At 53.0% G+C, this 18434-nt stretch overlaps 1 protein-coding gene across 5 annotated transcripts in view; it reads left to right on the top strand.

Annotated features, from left to right (window-relative positions):
- SSBP3 (single stranded DNA binding protein 3) overlaps window positions 1–18434 on the top strand; it is a 161371-nt gene that overhangs the window by 97280 nt on the left and 45657 nt on the right. For 3 of the 5 annotated variants that reach the window (XM_047728141.1, XM_047728144.1, XM_047728142.1), the window contains exon 5: window positions 16772–16861. In XM_047728141.1, the coding sequence (XP_047584097.1) occupies window positions 16772–16861 (90 nt within the window). Of the gene's footprint in view, window positions 1–1490; window positions 1497–16771; window positions 16862–18434 lie in introns of those variants that run through there. The other 2 variants (XM_047728145.1, XM_047728146.1) reach the window with 1 other exon arrangement.

Here is an 18434-nt window from a genome sequence, read left to right on the forward strand (position 1 = left end):
TTATCCTACCTATTAAATATTAATATTAACCAACCTCTCTCAGCAGGACTGAACCCCTAGCATACTCTGGATGGTTGTTGCCTGTGTATGCGTGTCTCCACGCCTGTCCTTGACCCAGTGTGGCGCCTTGAGCAGAGCAGAGAGAGAGAGAGAGAGAGTGAGTGAGAGAGAGAGTGTGTGTGTGTGTGTATGTTTTGTTTTTGCTATTTCGGAACCATGGCAGAATTTCTCACCACTGCTAAATTATTTTCTTGGGATGTATTTAGATGGAGAAGATGACCGAGAAGTGGGTGACGTGTAGAGATGACCGAGAAGTGGGTGACGTGTATTTGCACAGGGATGTTTGCACACGTTGACTGTGGTGTTCTCAGAGCTGATGTCCAGGAGCTGGCTACTTCCTCAGCCCTCCTCACACACTTGTCAGGGAAGGACTTTGGGGTACCTCCTCTCTGAGGGTGGGTGGCAGGACAAGTCTTCTCTTCCAGAGATGCAGCCCTCTGGACCCCAGCCCATACGCCTCTTCCCACTGCATCTCAGGGATGGGGAGCCGCTGTGAGCCCTGCACTCTGCCCCAAGGGGTGGCTGTTCATGGTGTGGTGTGGGCGTTAGCACACCCTGGTAAGATAAATAAAATTACTTTTTATTTATGTATTTTCATGTATTGAAAGTTCTGGGGACAGCACCGGCTTCCCAGGGTAAGTAGGCACATCTGGCCCTGAACCCCCCCAGCTCTAAATACTTCCTGCCTGCCTGCCCCTTTTGCAGTGCCCCCCCCCCCCCCCATTTCTGTCTGAGTCTTTGACATCCACATGGCAGCATGGCATGGAAGAACAGAGAGGGGTCCAACTTGGGCCAGGGGCTGTGGTCCAGTGCGCTCCTCTCCCGGTGTCCCCAGACCTAATGAGCTTACCGCGGGCAGGGCAGTGCTCTTCTGTTATTAAATGCAGAGCTGTGGTCTGCATGAGCAGGCAGCTTTAATGAGATTAGAAAGCTTAACCGAGAGGCCAATTACATCTGGGCCCGTACCTGTTTGGGCGGCTGTCTAAGCCCCAACCTGCATCCGGAGGCTTCCTGCAGGCCTCCTGGGAGCCTGGAGGGTGAGGGGCAGAAGAGGCCTGCCTATGTGACTAGGCATCACTGGACCCAGGGTCTGTTTTCCCTGGTGAGGGCAGAGGCAGAACCCAGGAGAAATCTGCTAGAACATCTGATCCAGGGGTTCCCAAAAACCTGGATCCCTGCAGCCTGGGAGGGCGGGCAGCTGGGTGGTTGCAGAGCTCCCGGGTGTTTCTGAGGTACTGCCCGGCTTAGGGACCAGGAGTCGAATCCACACCCTTCATTTTATAAGTGAGGGGAAGGGCTAGTGGGGGGGTGGGCAGCCAGCCAGGGATTTGTCACCGCAGCCTCCTCCTTTCTTCCCACCCATCTGACGGTCTGGGGGCCGGGGTTGCTGTTGCCCTTCTGGTCACACCACTGCTTTGTGTTTGTTTCTTGATTATGTTCCACATTCCTGCATGAGACAGTGGCGACTTCCCATTTTACAGATGATCAAGTTAAGGCTGAAGAGACCCGCCCCAAACTGGGCTCGGTTGCAGGTTTGAGGTCTTTTCCTTCCACAACTGAAGTCTTCTGTCTGGTTCCTACCGGTGTGGTAGGGGTGGGTGGCATGGATTTGTGATGACTGGACCCAGCCAGGAAGAGCCGTGACCTGGTGAAGATGCTTGCCCCTCATGATCTTCACCAGCAAGACGAGTCAGATGTGAAGCAAAGGAGTGGAGTTCGACCTCCCAAATTGTTGGGGGGGGTTGGCTGTCCCCGGTGCCTGCTTCTAGTGGCAGCTTTGTTTCTGTTGCCGGGACACAGCCGGCACGGGAGGGGAACGCTCGGGGAACGCTTGGGATGGGAACGCTTGTGTGTGGGGGGGTGGGGGGGGCGGGCTCCACAGGTGTGTGCTGCCCGGCCTGTCCCCTCAGGGCAAGGCCCTCCTAGGTGGAGCAGAGGCAGAGAAGAGTTTAGAAGCCGTGTCCGTTCAGCAGTTCTCTATGGAGTACCCGAAGGACGTAGGCCAGGCAGAGTTGTAGGGGAGGCCACGGAAACTTTCACAGACTCTGTGAAGCAAGGGTCATTAGCCCACTTTTCTAGATGAGACCACCAAGGTATAAACATCTTGGGATACCGGAGTCCTGGATCCAATTCCTTCCCTTGACCTAGGTCTTTGAGCTGGAGGCTGCATCTACAACAGAGGGACTGCGGGGACCCCTCCTGTTCAGAGGTTCTAGATTCAGAGTTTCTGAAGGCTGGCAGATTACCTAAGTCTAAATAAAACTTATGTTTTCAGTGGAGAAGACCCAGGCCGTGGTCTCAAATGGAATTAGACAAAACAGGAGAAAAACAAGACTGCGTTAGACGCATTTGGGGCGGGGGGTGGGGTGGTGGTACCCCTTGGCCATCCACTAAGGGTAGTCCTGCCATGTCTCTGCGACTCATGAGTTTCAAGCTAGGACAGAACCAGGATTCAAATTCAAGCCTTTTCCAGGGTTTCCATGTTTGTCTCTTGCAATGATTGCTTGAGGAGAAAAACAGAAACACAGAGAGATAAGGCCCCTCTTTGTCCCTTTTGACTTTGGGTTTATGAAAGTCTGTTCTGTTCTTTAAAGTTACGTCTTTATAAAGGAGAAAAACAAGGAAGAAATTTCCCAGAAGGGCCAGGTCTAGCTTTGTCCAAAACGCCCTTTCATAGTCCCTAGTCATTCAATGGTTGGTTATTGATTATTAGGCATAGTAAATATTTGGGTTCTGTTCTTTGGAACCAACAGTCCTGCAGGGAGAGCTTTTGTCCTTACAATAAAGCCACATAGAAAGTTCTGGAAGAGTCATAGGTAGAGTTTCACATGGGCTTGGGAGAAGAAAAAAATCATCCTGCCCGGTACCCAGGGCTGCCCGAGGGCCAGGTGGAGGGTTGAAATGGTGATGGGGATGTGTGGGCACTCTGGGTGGAGGGGATGGTCTGTGCATAGGCTGGAGACCAGAGAGTGCTCCTCAGGGCTGAAGCTCAGGGCACGAGAGGAGGGAGGTTGGAGTTGGGGGAAGGGAGTGGCTGACATGAGACCACAGCCCTCTCTCTGTTACCTCCTTGTTTGTTGTAAGTCTCATGTCCAGCCCCAGTAAAGGTATCGTCTTGTATTGAGGGAGCGTCTGGAGTCAGGGTGAATTTCCTGCCTATCTGAATTAGCCGGGGAGCTGGAGGAGCCGGAGCCTTCCTAACACAGCTCTCTGTGCTCTACTGCTTGGCAGCCCTCAGTCAGGAGTTCACTGGTATTGAATGTTCCATTGGATGCCTCTTGAGACACTTGCAGGTGGAAACTGGTATCTTCTGATACTGAGTTCTGACTCTGGCTGAACCTGCTCAGGGACTAGTGTTTGCTTTGGGCTAGGAGGCAGGGACATTTGAGGTTGGCATTGATGGATAACCAGGAGTTCTATAGGTAGATCCATGGAAGGTGATAGGGAGCCTGTCTGTGACAGAATGTGGAAGTAGCACAGTGTCCCCCGGGGAGTGGAGGACCTGAGACCTGGTTGGGGAGAGGCTGGAGCCATTCCCAGGGCCTTGTAAGCACAGGAGGGGGGCAGAACAGGGTGCAACTGGAGGACCCTGTGGGCTCAGAGAGCCTGGTCTCTGCCCTCCTTCTCTCTGCCCTTCTCAAGTTCTCATTCCATGTCCAGTGAGGGACTCAATCAGGGAGGAGGAGGAGGACACATTCTTCCCCAGTGAGCTCAGGGCTTGCACTGTGGCTCATCTCTGATCACAGGAACCTTGTGTTTTAGAAACTTGTGGTTTGGGGGTTCCAGCTGTGAAGGGCCATCCTCACATTGGTAGAGGATTCCTGCCTGTGGGGTGCATTTTATGGGACATGGAGAAAGGCGTCTCAGGATGGGACCTCTGCCTCGCTGTCCTGCTCAGCTTCCAGCCAGGCCCAGGAGGACCCCCTCCCACCTTGGATGTCCCCAAGCCCCAAAGGTGGTAGGCAGGTTCTCTCCACCCCATTAAGAAGCCTATGGAAAAAGAGGCCCCTTGGTCAGGGGAGCAGACATCCATCTTCAGGGAGGGGGGAAACCAGGGCATCCAGCCTCTCTAAGAATAACCAATAGGCTTCGGTTTGGAGGCGGGAAGGGAGGCTTGGCCAAGAGGGCTAAGCTAGGCAGCCAGATCCTAACCAGACGCATTAAGACCACTGGAATCTGTTCACTGCACCCGGCCCACTGGGCCCGGTCTCGATTTTCTTCCAAAGTGGGAATGGTCGTGGGGGGTTAGCTCTCTGAGGCTACCCTGCTCCCTGTCGTTGCCTGACAACCACTGCTGCTTTGCCCAGATGTCAGCTTGAGTTAATTCATAGCTGTCTTAGGAGGAGAGGTATCCAGATGATCCCATCCTACTGTGCTGGCCAGGGACTCTAGGACAAGTGGCCTGCCCCAGTCATTTGCCAGCAAGGCCCAAGCAGCACCGGCAGGCAGGTTTTCTGATGCCCAAAGCTTGGGTTTTGCAGGCAGAGGGAGCAGTGTGTCCTAAAACATGCCTGGATATGGTGGTGGTGGCGGTGGTGGGTGTGTGTGTATGTGTGTGTCATTTAGAGGGGATGGAGTGGTTGTATGGATCTAGCCAAATGGTAAATTAGTAGGTGACTGAGTTAGCTAGCCTTAGAATTGGACTTTGTCGACATGGTAGATATTCTTGAAAAGCAGGATTTCTGCAAGGATTTTATTCACCCCAAAAATATTTACGGAGCCAGCACCTTGTCTGTGCTTTGTATGCCCCTCTCGCCCCTGTCCTTGGGAAGAGAGCTGGCGACTTGAATAAGGAATTACCAGTCAGATGCGACACGTGCTGTGATGAGGACCACATAAAGGACGGAGAGGCAGCACACTGGGAGGGAGCATGCAGGAGCGGTCCGGAGAGAGGGGTGGACCTGTGCCGAGAGCGGTTGAGCGTGTGCCTCAGGGAAATGTGGGTGAAGGGACGGCCTTTGTGAGTCGGGGTCCTGAAGCTGTGTATGTGACAGTGGTGGTTCTTTCTCCATGGGACTTCGAGCATCTCACTTGTTGGACCCTGATGCACGTCTCCATGAAGACCTTCCTTTTGCTTTCAGTTCTGTATGGGGGAGGGGGTGGACTGCCTCTGTGGGAAATCCTGGGTCTGTTTCAGAAGCCGCATTTGGGTCCAAATTCTCAGTAGATAAACTCCTCTGTCCCCTAGAAGGCTTTGACGAGTTAAGTCCTCCCAGGCTGGGCTCCTGGGCCCACCCCATGAGCAGGTTTTTCACTAGGACCCCGAAAGATAGGTTTTCTGGGGTGCTCTGGACCTGTTATGGGGCGATGCTGGCAAGAGGGCCATGGCTTGTACACCTGACAGACACCTAACCAGTATTTGTAAGCTCTATGGGGGAGCTCTGAAGGGCCCCCCCTGCCTTAGCTTCCAGCGCTTCACGGATTGTCAGTGGGCCCCCGAGCTCCGTGCACTGGGCTGTACCGAGGACTGAAGCTGGCCAGCTCTCGCTGGACGCCTGACCTGGCTCGGCAGCCCCTCTGCGTCACTTTGGAGCAAACTAAATAATCGTCCTCGGAGAGCTTTAGAAGGCTTGCCTGGGTGGGCTCTGTTCTCCCGTGCCACCAGGCAGGGTGGGCAGGTGATACGTCTTTGAGTGGCTGATTTCTGTGACTAAAGAATTGGAGTCAACCAGACCAGTGTTTGGTTCCTGAGGGACACCAGGAACCAGAACATTTACCTTTCCTGCTTTAGAGACAGAGACCTGTATTCCTTCCCTGACCTCCCCCAAATCTGTGACCCTATAATCCTCTTGGTTTTTTTGGAAAATGACCATTCTGGTTCCCCTTGTGTCAGCACCACTCCCTGTGCTTGCTCACAGCCCTAGGCATTGGGAGCAGAGCAGGAGGAGAGCTGCTGCTCTCACTGACCCTGTGTAGCAGACCTTCCCCGTGCACTCCCGGGGTCCCGACCAGGTCCTGGCGGGGGTGGAGAGGGCTTCCTGGACCTGCTGTGTTTGGGTGGGGGCTTGGAGGCCAGATGGGGCAGCAGGGGACCCCATGGGAGCACCTGCTGCCAGCATGAAGAGCATTCATGGCAGGAAGTGGGCATTGGGTGGTGTGACCTGTGTTGGCAGCATGGCCAAGCCACCAACATCCGCCCCCCGTGGGGCCAGTGCTACTGGGGTGGTAGGAGGAGCTGAGTCCTGCAGCCCCTCCTGCCCCAGCTGGAATCTCAGGGCTCCCCCACCTTAACTCTGTCCTTTTATAAATGAGACACCGGGGGCTCTGAGAAGAAGGGGGCTTCTCTGCTCTTGGTCACCCAGCTAGTTTGGGTTGGGCTTATTGCTGAGGTGTCAGCTAAAGGGGGTGTGAAAGAGGGGAGGGCACGTGGACTTCGAAGTCAGGTGGACCTGGGTTTGATGCCCAGGACTGCTGCTCCTTGGCCTGCTGTGTGACGGCTTGTTTTCTTTGCCAGCATGGGGTTGGTAATGCCACCTATCTCCTAGGACTGTTGCGAGGGTCAGAGAGAAGTTGAAGGGCCAGGTGTCAGGAGACACCTGTTACTGTCAGCTGTTGGTGTCCCCGCACTCCTGTGGGCAGTGCAGGAACAGAGGGACTGTGGCCGGAGCTTGTTACCTCCACAGGAGTAGAGCCCTGGCTGGGGGCCTCTCTCTGGCCTCCCCACTGCACTGGAGGGCTGCCACACCATCCCAGCCATTGCAGCCCAGTACTCACTCGGTGGGGGCCAGTGGAGGCTTCTCTCCCCTCTTACTCTGGTGCTGGTGATCATGCCTGGCAGGTGCCTGGAACCCAGCTGCCAGGGGCCTCTGGACAAGGTTCTCTGCCTTCTGCATCTTTGGCAACACCGGTGCCTGAGCAGGAGGCAGTCTGGCGCCCGGATTTCAGGCAGTAGAGCCAGCTCTGCTGTCCACCCATCTGACAGCTGGGCATGGAGGGCTGCCCGAGTGGACAGTGGCACACTCTCTCGGTGCCCAGCTTCTCATGGTGTTGTTTGGTCCAATCGCCTTTGCGTTGTGACCTACATCATTCTCTATTTGCTAAACCCTCCGAGCAGGCAGCAGTAATAAATCAATTAATGACTCCGATGAATCGTTTAATGGCTGACAAAATAATACTAAAGCCAACAGCTTGCATCTCTCCAGCACTACCAAAGGATGCTGGTTGACTGGGGTGGGGGACGAAACAGAGACTGTTAGCTAAATTAGCGCAATTAGCGCATGCTTTCAAGGCGTAGGTGGCATCTGCTCAGCTCTGAGCCCGTGCCCCGGCCGTGCAGACCGCAGTGGTGGGCTGCTCACTAGCCTCCCACCTGGCCCAGGGTCCGTGTCTCTGGCCTTGATAACGGGAGACCCCAGTGCACTTCACAGACTGCACGTTCGTCCTGTCATAGCAGAGGCTGAGCCGAGGGCAAGTGGCTCTGTCCCCGCTGAATTTGGTGCCAGCCGAGCAGAGTGTGGGCTCCCGTTTTTGGAAAGATGTTCCGAGGGTCATGCCTTTAATGATTTCTCTTAACCTTAAAAGTTTCTGGAAGCAGGCGATTTTTTTGTTCTCTGCACACCTCAGTCCTGGCAGGATTAAGTTGTCATTGGAACTGAGTGTGTGTGTGGGTCCACGCCAGGGAATTTTCTGCTTTGCAGAGGCAACTGCCAGTGTTCTTGTTAAGGAGCTGTCACTGGCCTACTATGACATGTTTGCGGTTATAAGTAGCTCCTTTAAGACTGTGTGTGTGTGTTGCTGATGGTGTAAACCCAGGCCACAGAGCTCATCTCTTTAAGGAGAAAACCAGCGTTGTACAAATAGTGTGCTGTTGATCCACTCTTACTGTTCATTTGCGGGGGCATCTCTAGTCCTTAATCTCCTCGGTCTTGGGTGTACACGCCTAGAACCTGCGCCCTGTGCTGTGTGGCCTAGCCGGGGGGTGTTCACACATGGAGGAGGGTGCCCTGGCTGGCATCCACAGTATAACCAGGTATTAATTATGTGGGGCTCCGCCTCTTACACAAACGGTACCCTTTGATCTAATTCCCAGAAGAGGCTGGGTGCTCCCTGGGATGGACGGGCAAGGCCTGGTGGGATGGTGGCCGTGGCCTTCTCAGTTCCGGGAAGGAAGCCAGTTCTCCTCTTGGAAGTGTACTGATGGGAGTGCCTTTGTTTCATTTTCTAAAACATGAAATCCTATTTCTCTAACTTGGGGTAGAGAGAGACCACTGCTCAGAAGAGTGGCTTCTGTTGAGCAGATGTCCTCTGACAGCCGTGACCCCTTTCCTTCCCTGACCTGGTCTGTGTTTGTGGAATCACGGAGACCCAGCGGGTCTATTGTCTGCCTTGGTGCTGTGTCACTGGTGCAGGGGCTTTTGCTTGTCGATCACCTGTCTCAGCCTCAGCCCATCGCCTGAGACTCCAATTTAACTTCCCCACGCCCCGCAGAAGATAGAAGGCTCCCCCTCTACAGAGGACTATGAAGGGCTCCTGGAGAACGGAAGGGCTGGGTCTCTTCCTCTCTTGACCTTTCTGTGCTGGGTGACCGTCTTGAAGCATCATCTTCAGAACTGAGACCTGAGAAGCTGGGACGTGGCTGAGACTGGGTTCTGGTTTTAGCATATCTGGGCTTGACCTCCAGTTCTGCCCCTCCGAGTCCCGTGACCCCGGACAAATCCCTTGACGTCCTCAGCTAGAGTACCGACTGGCTTGATGGGAAGTCTAGGGGAGAAACTGGGCCAGCTCAGTCAGCCGCTGTGGTGGGTGGCCGACTCCCTTCCCACAGAAGAGCCCCCCTGCCTGTGGAGGAGGGAAGTGAGTCAGGCCCAGCCCCGGCTCTCACCCCCCCCCACCCCCCCAAGCTGGGCTGGGATGGAGCTCTGAGGAGGTGGGAGGCTCAGCGGCATCTGCGCTCTGGAGGAGCGGCTGTCAGAGGCTTGGCTTGTGGGGAGGGTTGAGATGACAGAGGTAATCTCTCACCTCTGTATCACCGCCCGCATCTTCAAGTCCGGCTGTCCTTTAAGGCCCTGGCTTGAGTGCCACCTCTTCCATAAAGCCTCCCTGATCCCGCTAATCCCCGCCTCCCCGTGCCTGCCTGGAGCACCTTCCCACACCCCTCAGCTTGCTGTCACCCCGGCTCATTTCATCCTCCAGACCTTGAGGGCAGAGCCACGCACTGTCATCTGCCGCCCTGGCAGGCACGACGCACCCCCACCGCCCTGGGAGCGAGTGTTTGCTGAGAACGTCCCAACGTGTGTAAAGCACTCGTAACCTTTTTAAGCTCCCACCTACCTTGTTTCTCCTTCTCTTCCCAGGGTAATTTGCTAGTTAGATCCAGCAGCCTCTTCCGTGGGTTCATGCATTCCTGCACACACACTTGCGCACACACACACACCTCACCACACTCTTTGCTGAAGGCCGGGTCCCTCAATTATTTGCTGGAAGGAGCAGGGTTAGGTCAGTCTCCTAAGGGGGAAGAGTAGAACAGGTAGAGGATCCCAAATGCAGAGAATGCCTCGTGCTCGCCCCATGTCTATAATGATCTGCTGTTTCTTTTCCTAAGTGTCAAAAAGCATACAGAACTCCCCTTGCAGGGTTGGTTGGAGACTGCTTTGGGGTTTCTGGACCCAAGACTGGGGGAGGGATAGAGGAACAGAGAGACTAAAGTTAGAGCCACTCATGGTCATGTGCTTCTCTGTGCCTCAGTTTCCTTATGTTAAACAGAAATGACGTCTCAGTGGGGATGTTGAAGAGTCCGTTACACCATCCCCTCCCCTGATCTCTGGGGTCAGGACGAAAGGCAGTTGCTGCTCTCGGCATCCCTTCTCCATGTCCGGCCGTTGACCCCCCTCACCCAGGACACTTGGGAAGAGGCTCCGGTGCCAGGACAGCTCTCCCTGGGGCCTGATGGCCTGACTGTGGCTGGTCAGGATTTTTTCTGCCTACACGTGGCCTTTTTTCCGGTTGCTCAGCTAAGAGCTCAGTGCGATCTCCCTGTTTCGTTGAAATAGCAGGACCTCAGCCACCTCGTTTGGAGCTGAGCAGAGGCCAGGGGCAGGAAGGCTTGCGGTTGCCTAGGTCACTCCGTAGGTGGTGCGCAGCTAGAGTGGGAGCCTGGTCCAGGGACCCTCACTCCAGGGGTCCTCTATGCTGATAATCTCCATGCAACACCAGGCAGTGGTGGGTAACTGAGGGGAAACAGAGGCTGAGACAGTCAGCATGGCTCAGAGTCGGAGAGCAGAGATCAAGCCCACCGGTTCAGATCTGCAGTGTGCTCTTGCTGTGTCCCAGCCATGAGCCACCCCAAGTTAACAAAGGCTGCCACTTCCTGAGGCAGCTTATGCTGATGCTCAGACCTGGAGAAGCTTTTTGTAGCTCAGTGCGTCCCCTCCTGGACGCAGAGCCGTCCCTTGGCACCAAGAGAGCACGTCCACTCCTCCTTCCACGTGACAGCCCCCTGGCTATTTGGAGGCAGGGATCCTGTGTCATTCACTCCCGTGTGTCATCTGAACCTATTTTTAATACCAGCTGGTTCTGTCTCTTCACATCGCAACAGCTCTGTGTTTTCTCCAGGCTGCAGAATTAGAGCCCCTCTTCTCCAGAACCGATTCTCTTCTGTGGTCTGTGCATAAAGCCAAGAGGCCTCTTCCGGTCCCCTCTCCCTCTTTTGACCCTGCTTCTCTCTGTCTTGGCCTTTCTGTCTGAGTGATGATATTCTCTCCGCTCCCTCGTCAACATCTTCAGCTCATCTGTCCTGCTTGGGTTAATAATTCCTCTAGGAAACTTGGCCCGGAGGGACGGAGCTTTTTGCGCAGATTGCTGAAACCCCTGTCTCGACACCCGTGCAAGCGTCCCTCCTTCTCCTGGACACAGGCGTCGCACAGAGACCTTCGTTTCTCACAGAGGTAGCACAGGGATGCCTTCACTCCTCTAAGTGACCTCTCTTCCCATCTGCGTGCACCCAGCCTATACGCCACACATCCTATGGTGTCCCGCGTGCTCGGCCACATGACCTGTGTTGGGTTTCACTTGAGAAAGGCTGTATACTTGGGGGTTTTGCGTGTGGGCTCTGTGCTGCTACACGCCGAGGCCTGAGTATTGGGGTGGGGCGAGGAGGGAGGGGATCGGCAAACAAAGTTCCATTTTGCAGCCTTGTAAACCAGGAGGGGCTGGCCAAGCTGGCAGGAGTCCCGCGGTTCACTGAGCCTTTGGTTTTATTCAGTTCACTGGTGATTTCTGTTTATTTATTTCTATTTTTATTTATGTTTAAGATTTATTTATGAGAGAGAGAGAGAACACATGCATGAGCGGAAGGGGGAGAGGGAGAGAAAATTCCAAGCAGACTCTGTACTGATTGTGGAGCCCAGTGTGGGACTCGATCTCAGAACCCTGTGATCGTGACCTGAGCTGAAACCAAGAGTCAGATGCTTAACCCGCTGTGCCACCCAGGCGCCCCGGGGATCACTTTAGAAGATTGAAAATGAGTACAAAGGCCAGGGGTTGGGGGGTCCCATGCTAATTTGTGAGTGAGTATAGCTGAGGTTCTCTGGGTGGGGGCTGGAAGAGAAAACCTTGCAGGGACCATCCCCCAGACCCACACTTGTGGAAGGAAGCATGAGCACTTGTTCCCTAGCAAAAGATGCTCTGAGATGCGAGATGGGAGGTCCTGGGAGCTTGTCTGCTGGTTCCTCTGGACTAACCCTGCTGTTCCTGGAGCCCCAGGGGACTTACTGCTACAGAGGAAAGGGCCCGGCACCACGTCTGGGACTTGCCGCATGCATTTGTCCTCTACTGGTGTTGGGTGGGTTAGTGGAGGGTGCCTTGGGATGCTCGGCACTAGCCAAGGGAGGGGGGTCACTGCTGAAAAGCAGATGTGCTAGCGCGGACCGCCTTTCATTGGAGGGCATGTGGGAGACCAGCCAGCTGGGGCTGGAGTGCAGGGCAGTCTGAGGCTCTGCGGTGAGCCCCGGGCCCAGCTGGCTTTGTAACCACCGTGGGATCATAAAGAAGGCCTACTCTTGAGGGAGAGGGTTGTGGGATCAGTCCTCCTTGGAACGCTCCCAGGCCATGAGCAAAAATACCATACTTTGCAGGGGACCTCGAGGAGCTTCAGGCAGTTGTCTATAGGTACCTTGAGCTTGGCATGTTGACTCTGACCCCCGAGTCTTAGAGGCGGCAGCTGGCTGCAGTGGGCCCTGCCACCCAGTGCAAGGCCTGTTTTCTATTTAGAAAAGAATTTTAAGTTATTTATTTATTTATTTTTAAATGCATGAGTTACCAAACTGCATGCCTGATTTGATTCTGCTCTTTTTAGTCCATGTACATATGCGTATTTAGATAAATGTGGGTGAGGAGGGCCTGGGCCCGGGGAGCTCAGATGTCAAGGCTATTACCTGCAGGCTCCGATAACAAAGAGGTGCCTGGGTGGTTTTTAATCTTTGATCTCTTATGTGTTCTTTAGTGAGCAGAAAAGAGTTGAAATTCGGAGTCTTCCAGAAAGAGGACTGTCCTCCTGTTCATGTACTAGCTGTTTTTTCCCCGTCTAACCCTGCCATTGGATGCATGGGGAAACTGAGGCTTCCAGCAAGGACCTGAGCCCATAGGGAGGTCTCTGGCTTCAGAATCCAGCGCTCTTTACTTCCCTGCCCTAGTGGGAGGTTCCATCCCTGGACCCCCCACAGCCCCGACAGCTGTAGGCCGTGGTGAACGTCAGGGGCTTTTGGTCTGGGTTTTGTGTTTTTAGAGAAAACTCACATGAGACGCTTTGCTGAGTGCCTTAATGGAGCTCTAACTCAAAGCTAGAAACCACAGGGAGAAGCCGATTTCTAGCAGTCCGGAAAGGCCTGGCTCTAGATGGCCGGGTTTGAGCAGGTCTTTGAATAATAAAAATCGTAATCATTTATTGAACACCTGCTGTATGCCCTCCCATCTCAGAGATGGGTATAAATAACAGCACCTGCTCTCAGGTGTGGGGGTGGGAGGAGGGGGTCTGGGGGACTGGGTTCTGTGAACCACAGGTAGTACTTAACCCTTTTGTTGCCTTGTAAATCTGTTTTTCATCTGCTTTTCATTTGCTTCTTTGTACTTTTCTGCCCCTTTGAAAGTTTTCCATTATGAGCACATATTTTCTTCATAATCAAAGAATAGCAGTATCTGTTATAATTCAGGTTAATTATTTTGCTTATGTTTGCTGCTGGATGAGGCTTTGAATGATAAAAGTTGTCTCCTCAGCTTCCTGCTACCTTAATCACTGCTAATACGGCTTTCCTTTCATTGGAGGCTAGCAGAAATCTGTCCTCCCCACAGATGTCAGAGAATTGCACCATCCACAGTTACCCCAGCCCTGTATTCAAAGGACCATGGACCCTAGAACCATGAACTTACTTCTAATTTTGTAGGAAAAGGAACTCTCAAAGGGAGGGAGACTTGTAAATCATGCTCCCGGGTTCAAATCTTCATTTAAAAGTTTGGGGTATTTTTTTTCTTTCTTTTTCTTTTTTTTAAAATTCTAAGATATCCTTATGTGATATCCTTAAAATATAAAGAGCTCTTATATATCACTAAGGAAAAAGTCAAATATACCGATAACAAGGAACATGAACATCTTTCCATAAAAGTAGATCTTGAAGTAGCCAGCAGAGACCATTTCAAAAGGTAGTGACCCAAAAAATAGGTCCAAATACAAGAGAGGTACCATTTGGTAACTGTCAGAGTAGCAAACACCATACTTGGTTAAATAATGTTACCTCTGTATAATACTAGATTCGTTAAAAACTCATGTTTTCTTTGGCCGTGTAATGAGAAGGGAAGTGCTCTTGACATTCTTTAAGAAAACACGGTCGCTTCTCCCTCTATGACAAATAAATAAATAAAATCTTTAAAAAAAAAAAAAGAAAAAAGAAAACACGGTCGCTAATTTTCTTTTTCCTTTGCTGCGTTCTATAAAAAGGAAGCGTATACAAAATGATAAATGCTAATTTAAAGAATCAAGTTGGTGAGACTTTCCAGATCTTTCTGTAAAAAAAGAGCATGGATCTGGGTTGAAGGCTGGAGAGGAGTAGATCTGGACAAGGAGGACAAACGGGAGAGGGCTGTGTTGAGCCCGCTCTCCTCACGAAGACGTTTGTGTCTCTGTCAGGCAGGGTGCTCGTGTCCACCTAAGAGGCCGCCTGGGGGGTTCAGGGAGAGAGAGGGCAGGCGGGTGGCAGGGAGTACCCAGCCTGTTTCTAGCATCAGGCCCAGTGGCTCCTACCAGGCATGCCACCCGGGGCCTCCCCAGTCAGGAGCTCCATCTTTCCTGTCCTCATCCCCCAGACAAGTTGGTGCCACATTTGTTGAATAAAACATTTAGTCAGTTTTAGCAAGACAAGGTTATGCTTTGTCGCCTACTCCTACCTTCCTGGTAATTACTGTCGCTGCCCCCGCACCTACTTGACTGCGGGGCTTGCACAAAGGTGTGAGTCATTGGAGAAAGACCGTGTCCTGGGAGGGCACCTCAGTTTGAAGAAAGATGGCATTTCTCCTCTAGATCTGTATTCACCTATATGTATACATGCATTGCTGTGTGTGTGTGTGTGTGTGTTTGTGTGTGTGTGTGTACATGTATATGAACTTTTTTCTTTCGGTAGGAGGGTGACTTCTATGAATGATCTGATGTTTGGAGGGATAAGTAGGTGAGAATGAGCCAGAAAACTTTCACTGAAGAGTTGGAGAAGAATTTCATGTCCACGGTGAAACCCCGATCATGACAATGGAACGGTAGAGACATAGGACGGCATTTAAAAGCACAGAAAGAGGCCCAAGCCTTTGTCAGGATTTTGCCTCTGGATTTCAAATGAGTGGGGCAAAATCGTACTGAGGCCACTGCCTGAGAAGTAAAATCTATATTCTGTACCAAAATAACTTCCTGAAGGATTAAAGAGTTAAATGGAAAACCGGTCTCTGACAAAACTTGAGGAAAATGTGGGTGCCTGTTTACCTCCCTATGATTTTTCTTTAAAACTTTCCTGCCCCTGCTTCCAGGGAATGATTGTTGGCTGTAAATCCTGAGAAGTTGCATTTCCACAGACCCACCAACCAGCGATAAAACAGTGCAGCTAATGGATAGCCTGGCATAGTCCCCCAGGTGGCCCTTGCCCAGATAGTAGTGGGGTGAGGGGGGCGGGGGGGCCCTAGACAGAGGCAGGCTGGCCCCTCATCCTCCTGAGTGGGGCTCTCACCTGAGAATGTGGAAAGACCTCATTCGTGGTGTTTGGGGATGCTGGTCACACATGACAGGATGGTTGGCGAGAGAGTTGCCTGTCGGTAGGCAGAAGCATTTGAGAGGTTGGGCTGGCTTGGCTGGCCCATCTCCACTCCAGTCTCTTTAGCTGGGTCTGCTAAGACACCCAGTGCCTGCCCATAGTGAGCCCTCCTTGCTTTCAGATTACCGAGCTTTCCTTGTGCACAAATATAGGCCATTCTGTCCCATAATCCTCCACAACCCCGACGAGCAGGCAGGACAGCGGTGACCCCCAGTTTGTATAGGAAATGAGCTGGAAGGCCACTTGGCTAGCCCACGGCCCTCTGTTGCTGGTACGGGTAATGGCCCTGGAGCCCAGATGCAGGGGTCACCGGGGGGTATCTGTTCATCTTGCCATGGCCAATGGGATTCACACATTACCTCATTTCCTTCAGTCACAGTTGGAAGTTAGGACTTCTGGTTCCTCTTTCCTGGCTGAGGAAAAGGGAAGAAGTGAATTCTGCTGCATTTGTAAGAGAAAAAGCAGCCTCCTTCAGTTTCCTGACCCCAGGGGGCTCACTCTTGTCCCAGAGAACAGGTCAGACCCCTGGGAGGAGATTGGTGGTTGAGTCTCAGATTCTCAGTGGGGGGTATGTGTGAGGTTGGTGATATGGAAGTGGGAGTAAGGGGGTCCTGCAGGAGGAGTTGGGGGGAGGGGTGTATGCAGGGTGGCAGTGGGGTGGGGGCGTGTGTGTGTGATTTGCCCCATCAGCCTCACCCTGCCTGTGTGCGTGCAGGCCCAGGTTCAGACATGCTGACCACATGGCAGGTGGGACACAGATTGCCTGGAAGGAAGCCAGGCTGGGGAGAACGACGTCTGTTCACCCCCGGGAGGCATTTGCTGAGGCAGATGTACTAGGTAAACGCTGGAATAGCAGCATTTAAGAAGAAAAGTGCCTCCACTCCCCGTGCTGCATGGCCCACCTCATCTCTTGTGGCCCCCCGAGACCCTGATGGGCCCAAAAGACCCCTGCCCTCCTCAGGCTCTCCAGGGACGTTTCCCAACGGGGCTCCCTGTTCATTCATTAAGCTGTGGGTAGTGATTGACATGCGCTCCATACAGCATGCAGCCTCTTGGAGAGGATGCCAACATTTATAAAGCCTCCTTCCCCCAACTGCCCTGCAGGAACCCCACAAAGCAGCTGAGTGTGTAAGGCAGGGTATCCATACACTGGCAACAGCTGCCATGCACTGTGCTCTGCGGTGCATGTGCAAATCGGTAGACGATGTTCTCCCATTTTAGAGATGAGAAAACAGAGGCTCGAAGAGTTCATCACTTGCCCAGTGAGAGACACACCTGGGAGGGTGATGTTCGAGGAGGGTCTTCAAAGGATGTGGGCAGACCCGTAGACTAGGAGAACAGGAGGGGGCAGGGAGTGGGGAGGGGTTTGGAGCTCTAGGTCTCTCAGGGTGGATCCCGCCTCTCACTCTCTCGCTTCCTTGTCTCCACAGAGTGCAGCAGCCGCCCCGAGCCCTGTGCTTGGCAACATTCCCCCCAACGATGGGATGCCAGGAGGCCCCATCCCGCCGGGTTTCTTTCAGGTACGTGCTGGGCCCCCTCGGTCCCCTGCTCCTTTCGCTCCAGGCCAGGCCCAGGTGGGCAGGAGGGAGGGAGAGAGAAGTAAGTAGCAGCTCAGTTTGCCATGGTCTAAATACAGTTGCTTTGTGCTGGTTTCAACCCCTCCCATCCCTTTCTCCACCTGTTCCAAAACCTGAAGAGGGGAGAAAAGAGATGGGAGCAGTCACCCTTCCCGCCCCCCACCCCCACCCCCCGGCCCCTTGCATGAGCTGTGTCACTTCTGCCGAAGTGGGTTTTCTTCACACCATCTTCGAAGGCACAGCACAGCCCGCCCATGGTCCAGGAGGCAGTGGGGAGCTGTCTTTTATAACAAAAGGCTTTTTTTTTTTTTTTTTTAATAACAACTAAACTGTTCTTTGTTTCTGTTGTGTTGCTGCTGTCATCGTCATTGTTTACTTTGCCTGTCCAAACTACAAACCTTAGGCGTAATCTAAAAAACAAAAAACAAAAAACCCACCATCCTGGCAGGTCTCAGAATCCTTTCCCTCTGGTTAACCACTTCATTTTTTCCGAGTGCAATCGCAGTCGGCATCCCGAGAGCATCTGTGCCCACACTCCGCCCGCCAGAGGCAGGGGCACATCCCACGTGGGGTGGGAGTCTGGTCTTTTCCCAAAGACCCCTTGTCAGCCTCTGAGGGCTTCATCTCCTATCAGGGTTGGGGGTGGCTGCTGGGCCCCTCTGTGCCTGCTCCGCCCCCTATCTCCATGGTCCCTTGGCACAAGGGATAGGGGGGTTTTCGATTTTAAGCAGGCTGAGACCGGGGGTGCCATCTCAGAAAGGAGTTAGCATGCAGGGCTAGAAGGAGCTTCTCTGAGTGTAATGTTTCATTCATTCAGACCAGTCTGTGGCAGGGTTTGAGAACCTGCCTCTGTTCCCCACCCCTTTGAAAGGCTAACACTTCCAGATAAGACTATGGAAAGAGCTGTCATATAGAAAAGAGTGCTGAGATTGCTCTATGAAGCCCCAAAATTCAAAACTGGGAGCACTGACACAAAGTCCAAGGAGAATTTTGCTTGGTTTGAGCCAGAATTCCATACCTCTTGCTTCCAGCGGTGAGACGCAGGCTGCGGGAGGCGGGGCTCCCTGATACTAAGACATCTAAGCCAAAGGGGGACAAACCCCTCTTAGGGATGTTCAGGGGATTTTCTCCCTGGGTGGAAGATGGCCTAGGTGACACTTCTCCCTTGTAAGAGTTCACATTTGAGTTGATCTTGACTCTCAGGAGAGAAGGGTTTGGACATGCTGCACACTGTCCAAGGAGTGAATCCGTGAAATTTAGGTGTTCCCCAAAACCAGAAAGAGCAGGTTGCCCACCACCATAATGGCGGTGAGGGGAGTCATAGGGATGGCGGTTGAGGGCTTTGGGTGGCCACACATATATCTCTATACGTTCCCAGCATGTCGCCCAAACTGGAGCCTTATCCTGGGGTGGAAAGGGGTACAGCCTCAGAAATGGGGTGTGTAGGCTCTAGGTTAGACCAGACCAGGCATTGCTTGGGGCTTGGCTTGACGTAAGCAGGAAGAGGGGCTAGACT

This window comes from Lutra lutra, chromosome 4, assembly GCF_902655055.1.
Source record: "Lutra lutra chromosome 4, mLutLut1.2, whole genome shotgun sequence".
Lineage (NCBI taxonomy): Eukaryota > Metazoa > Chordata > Mammalia > Carnivora > Mustelidae > Lutra > Lutra lutra.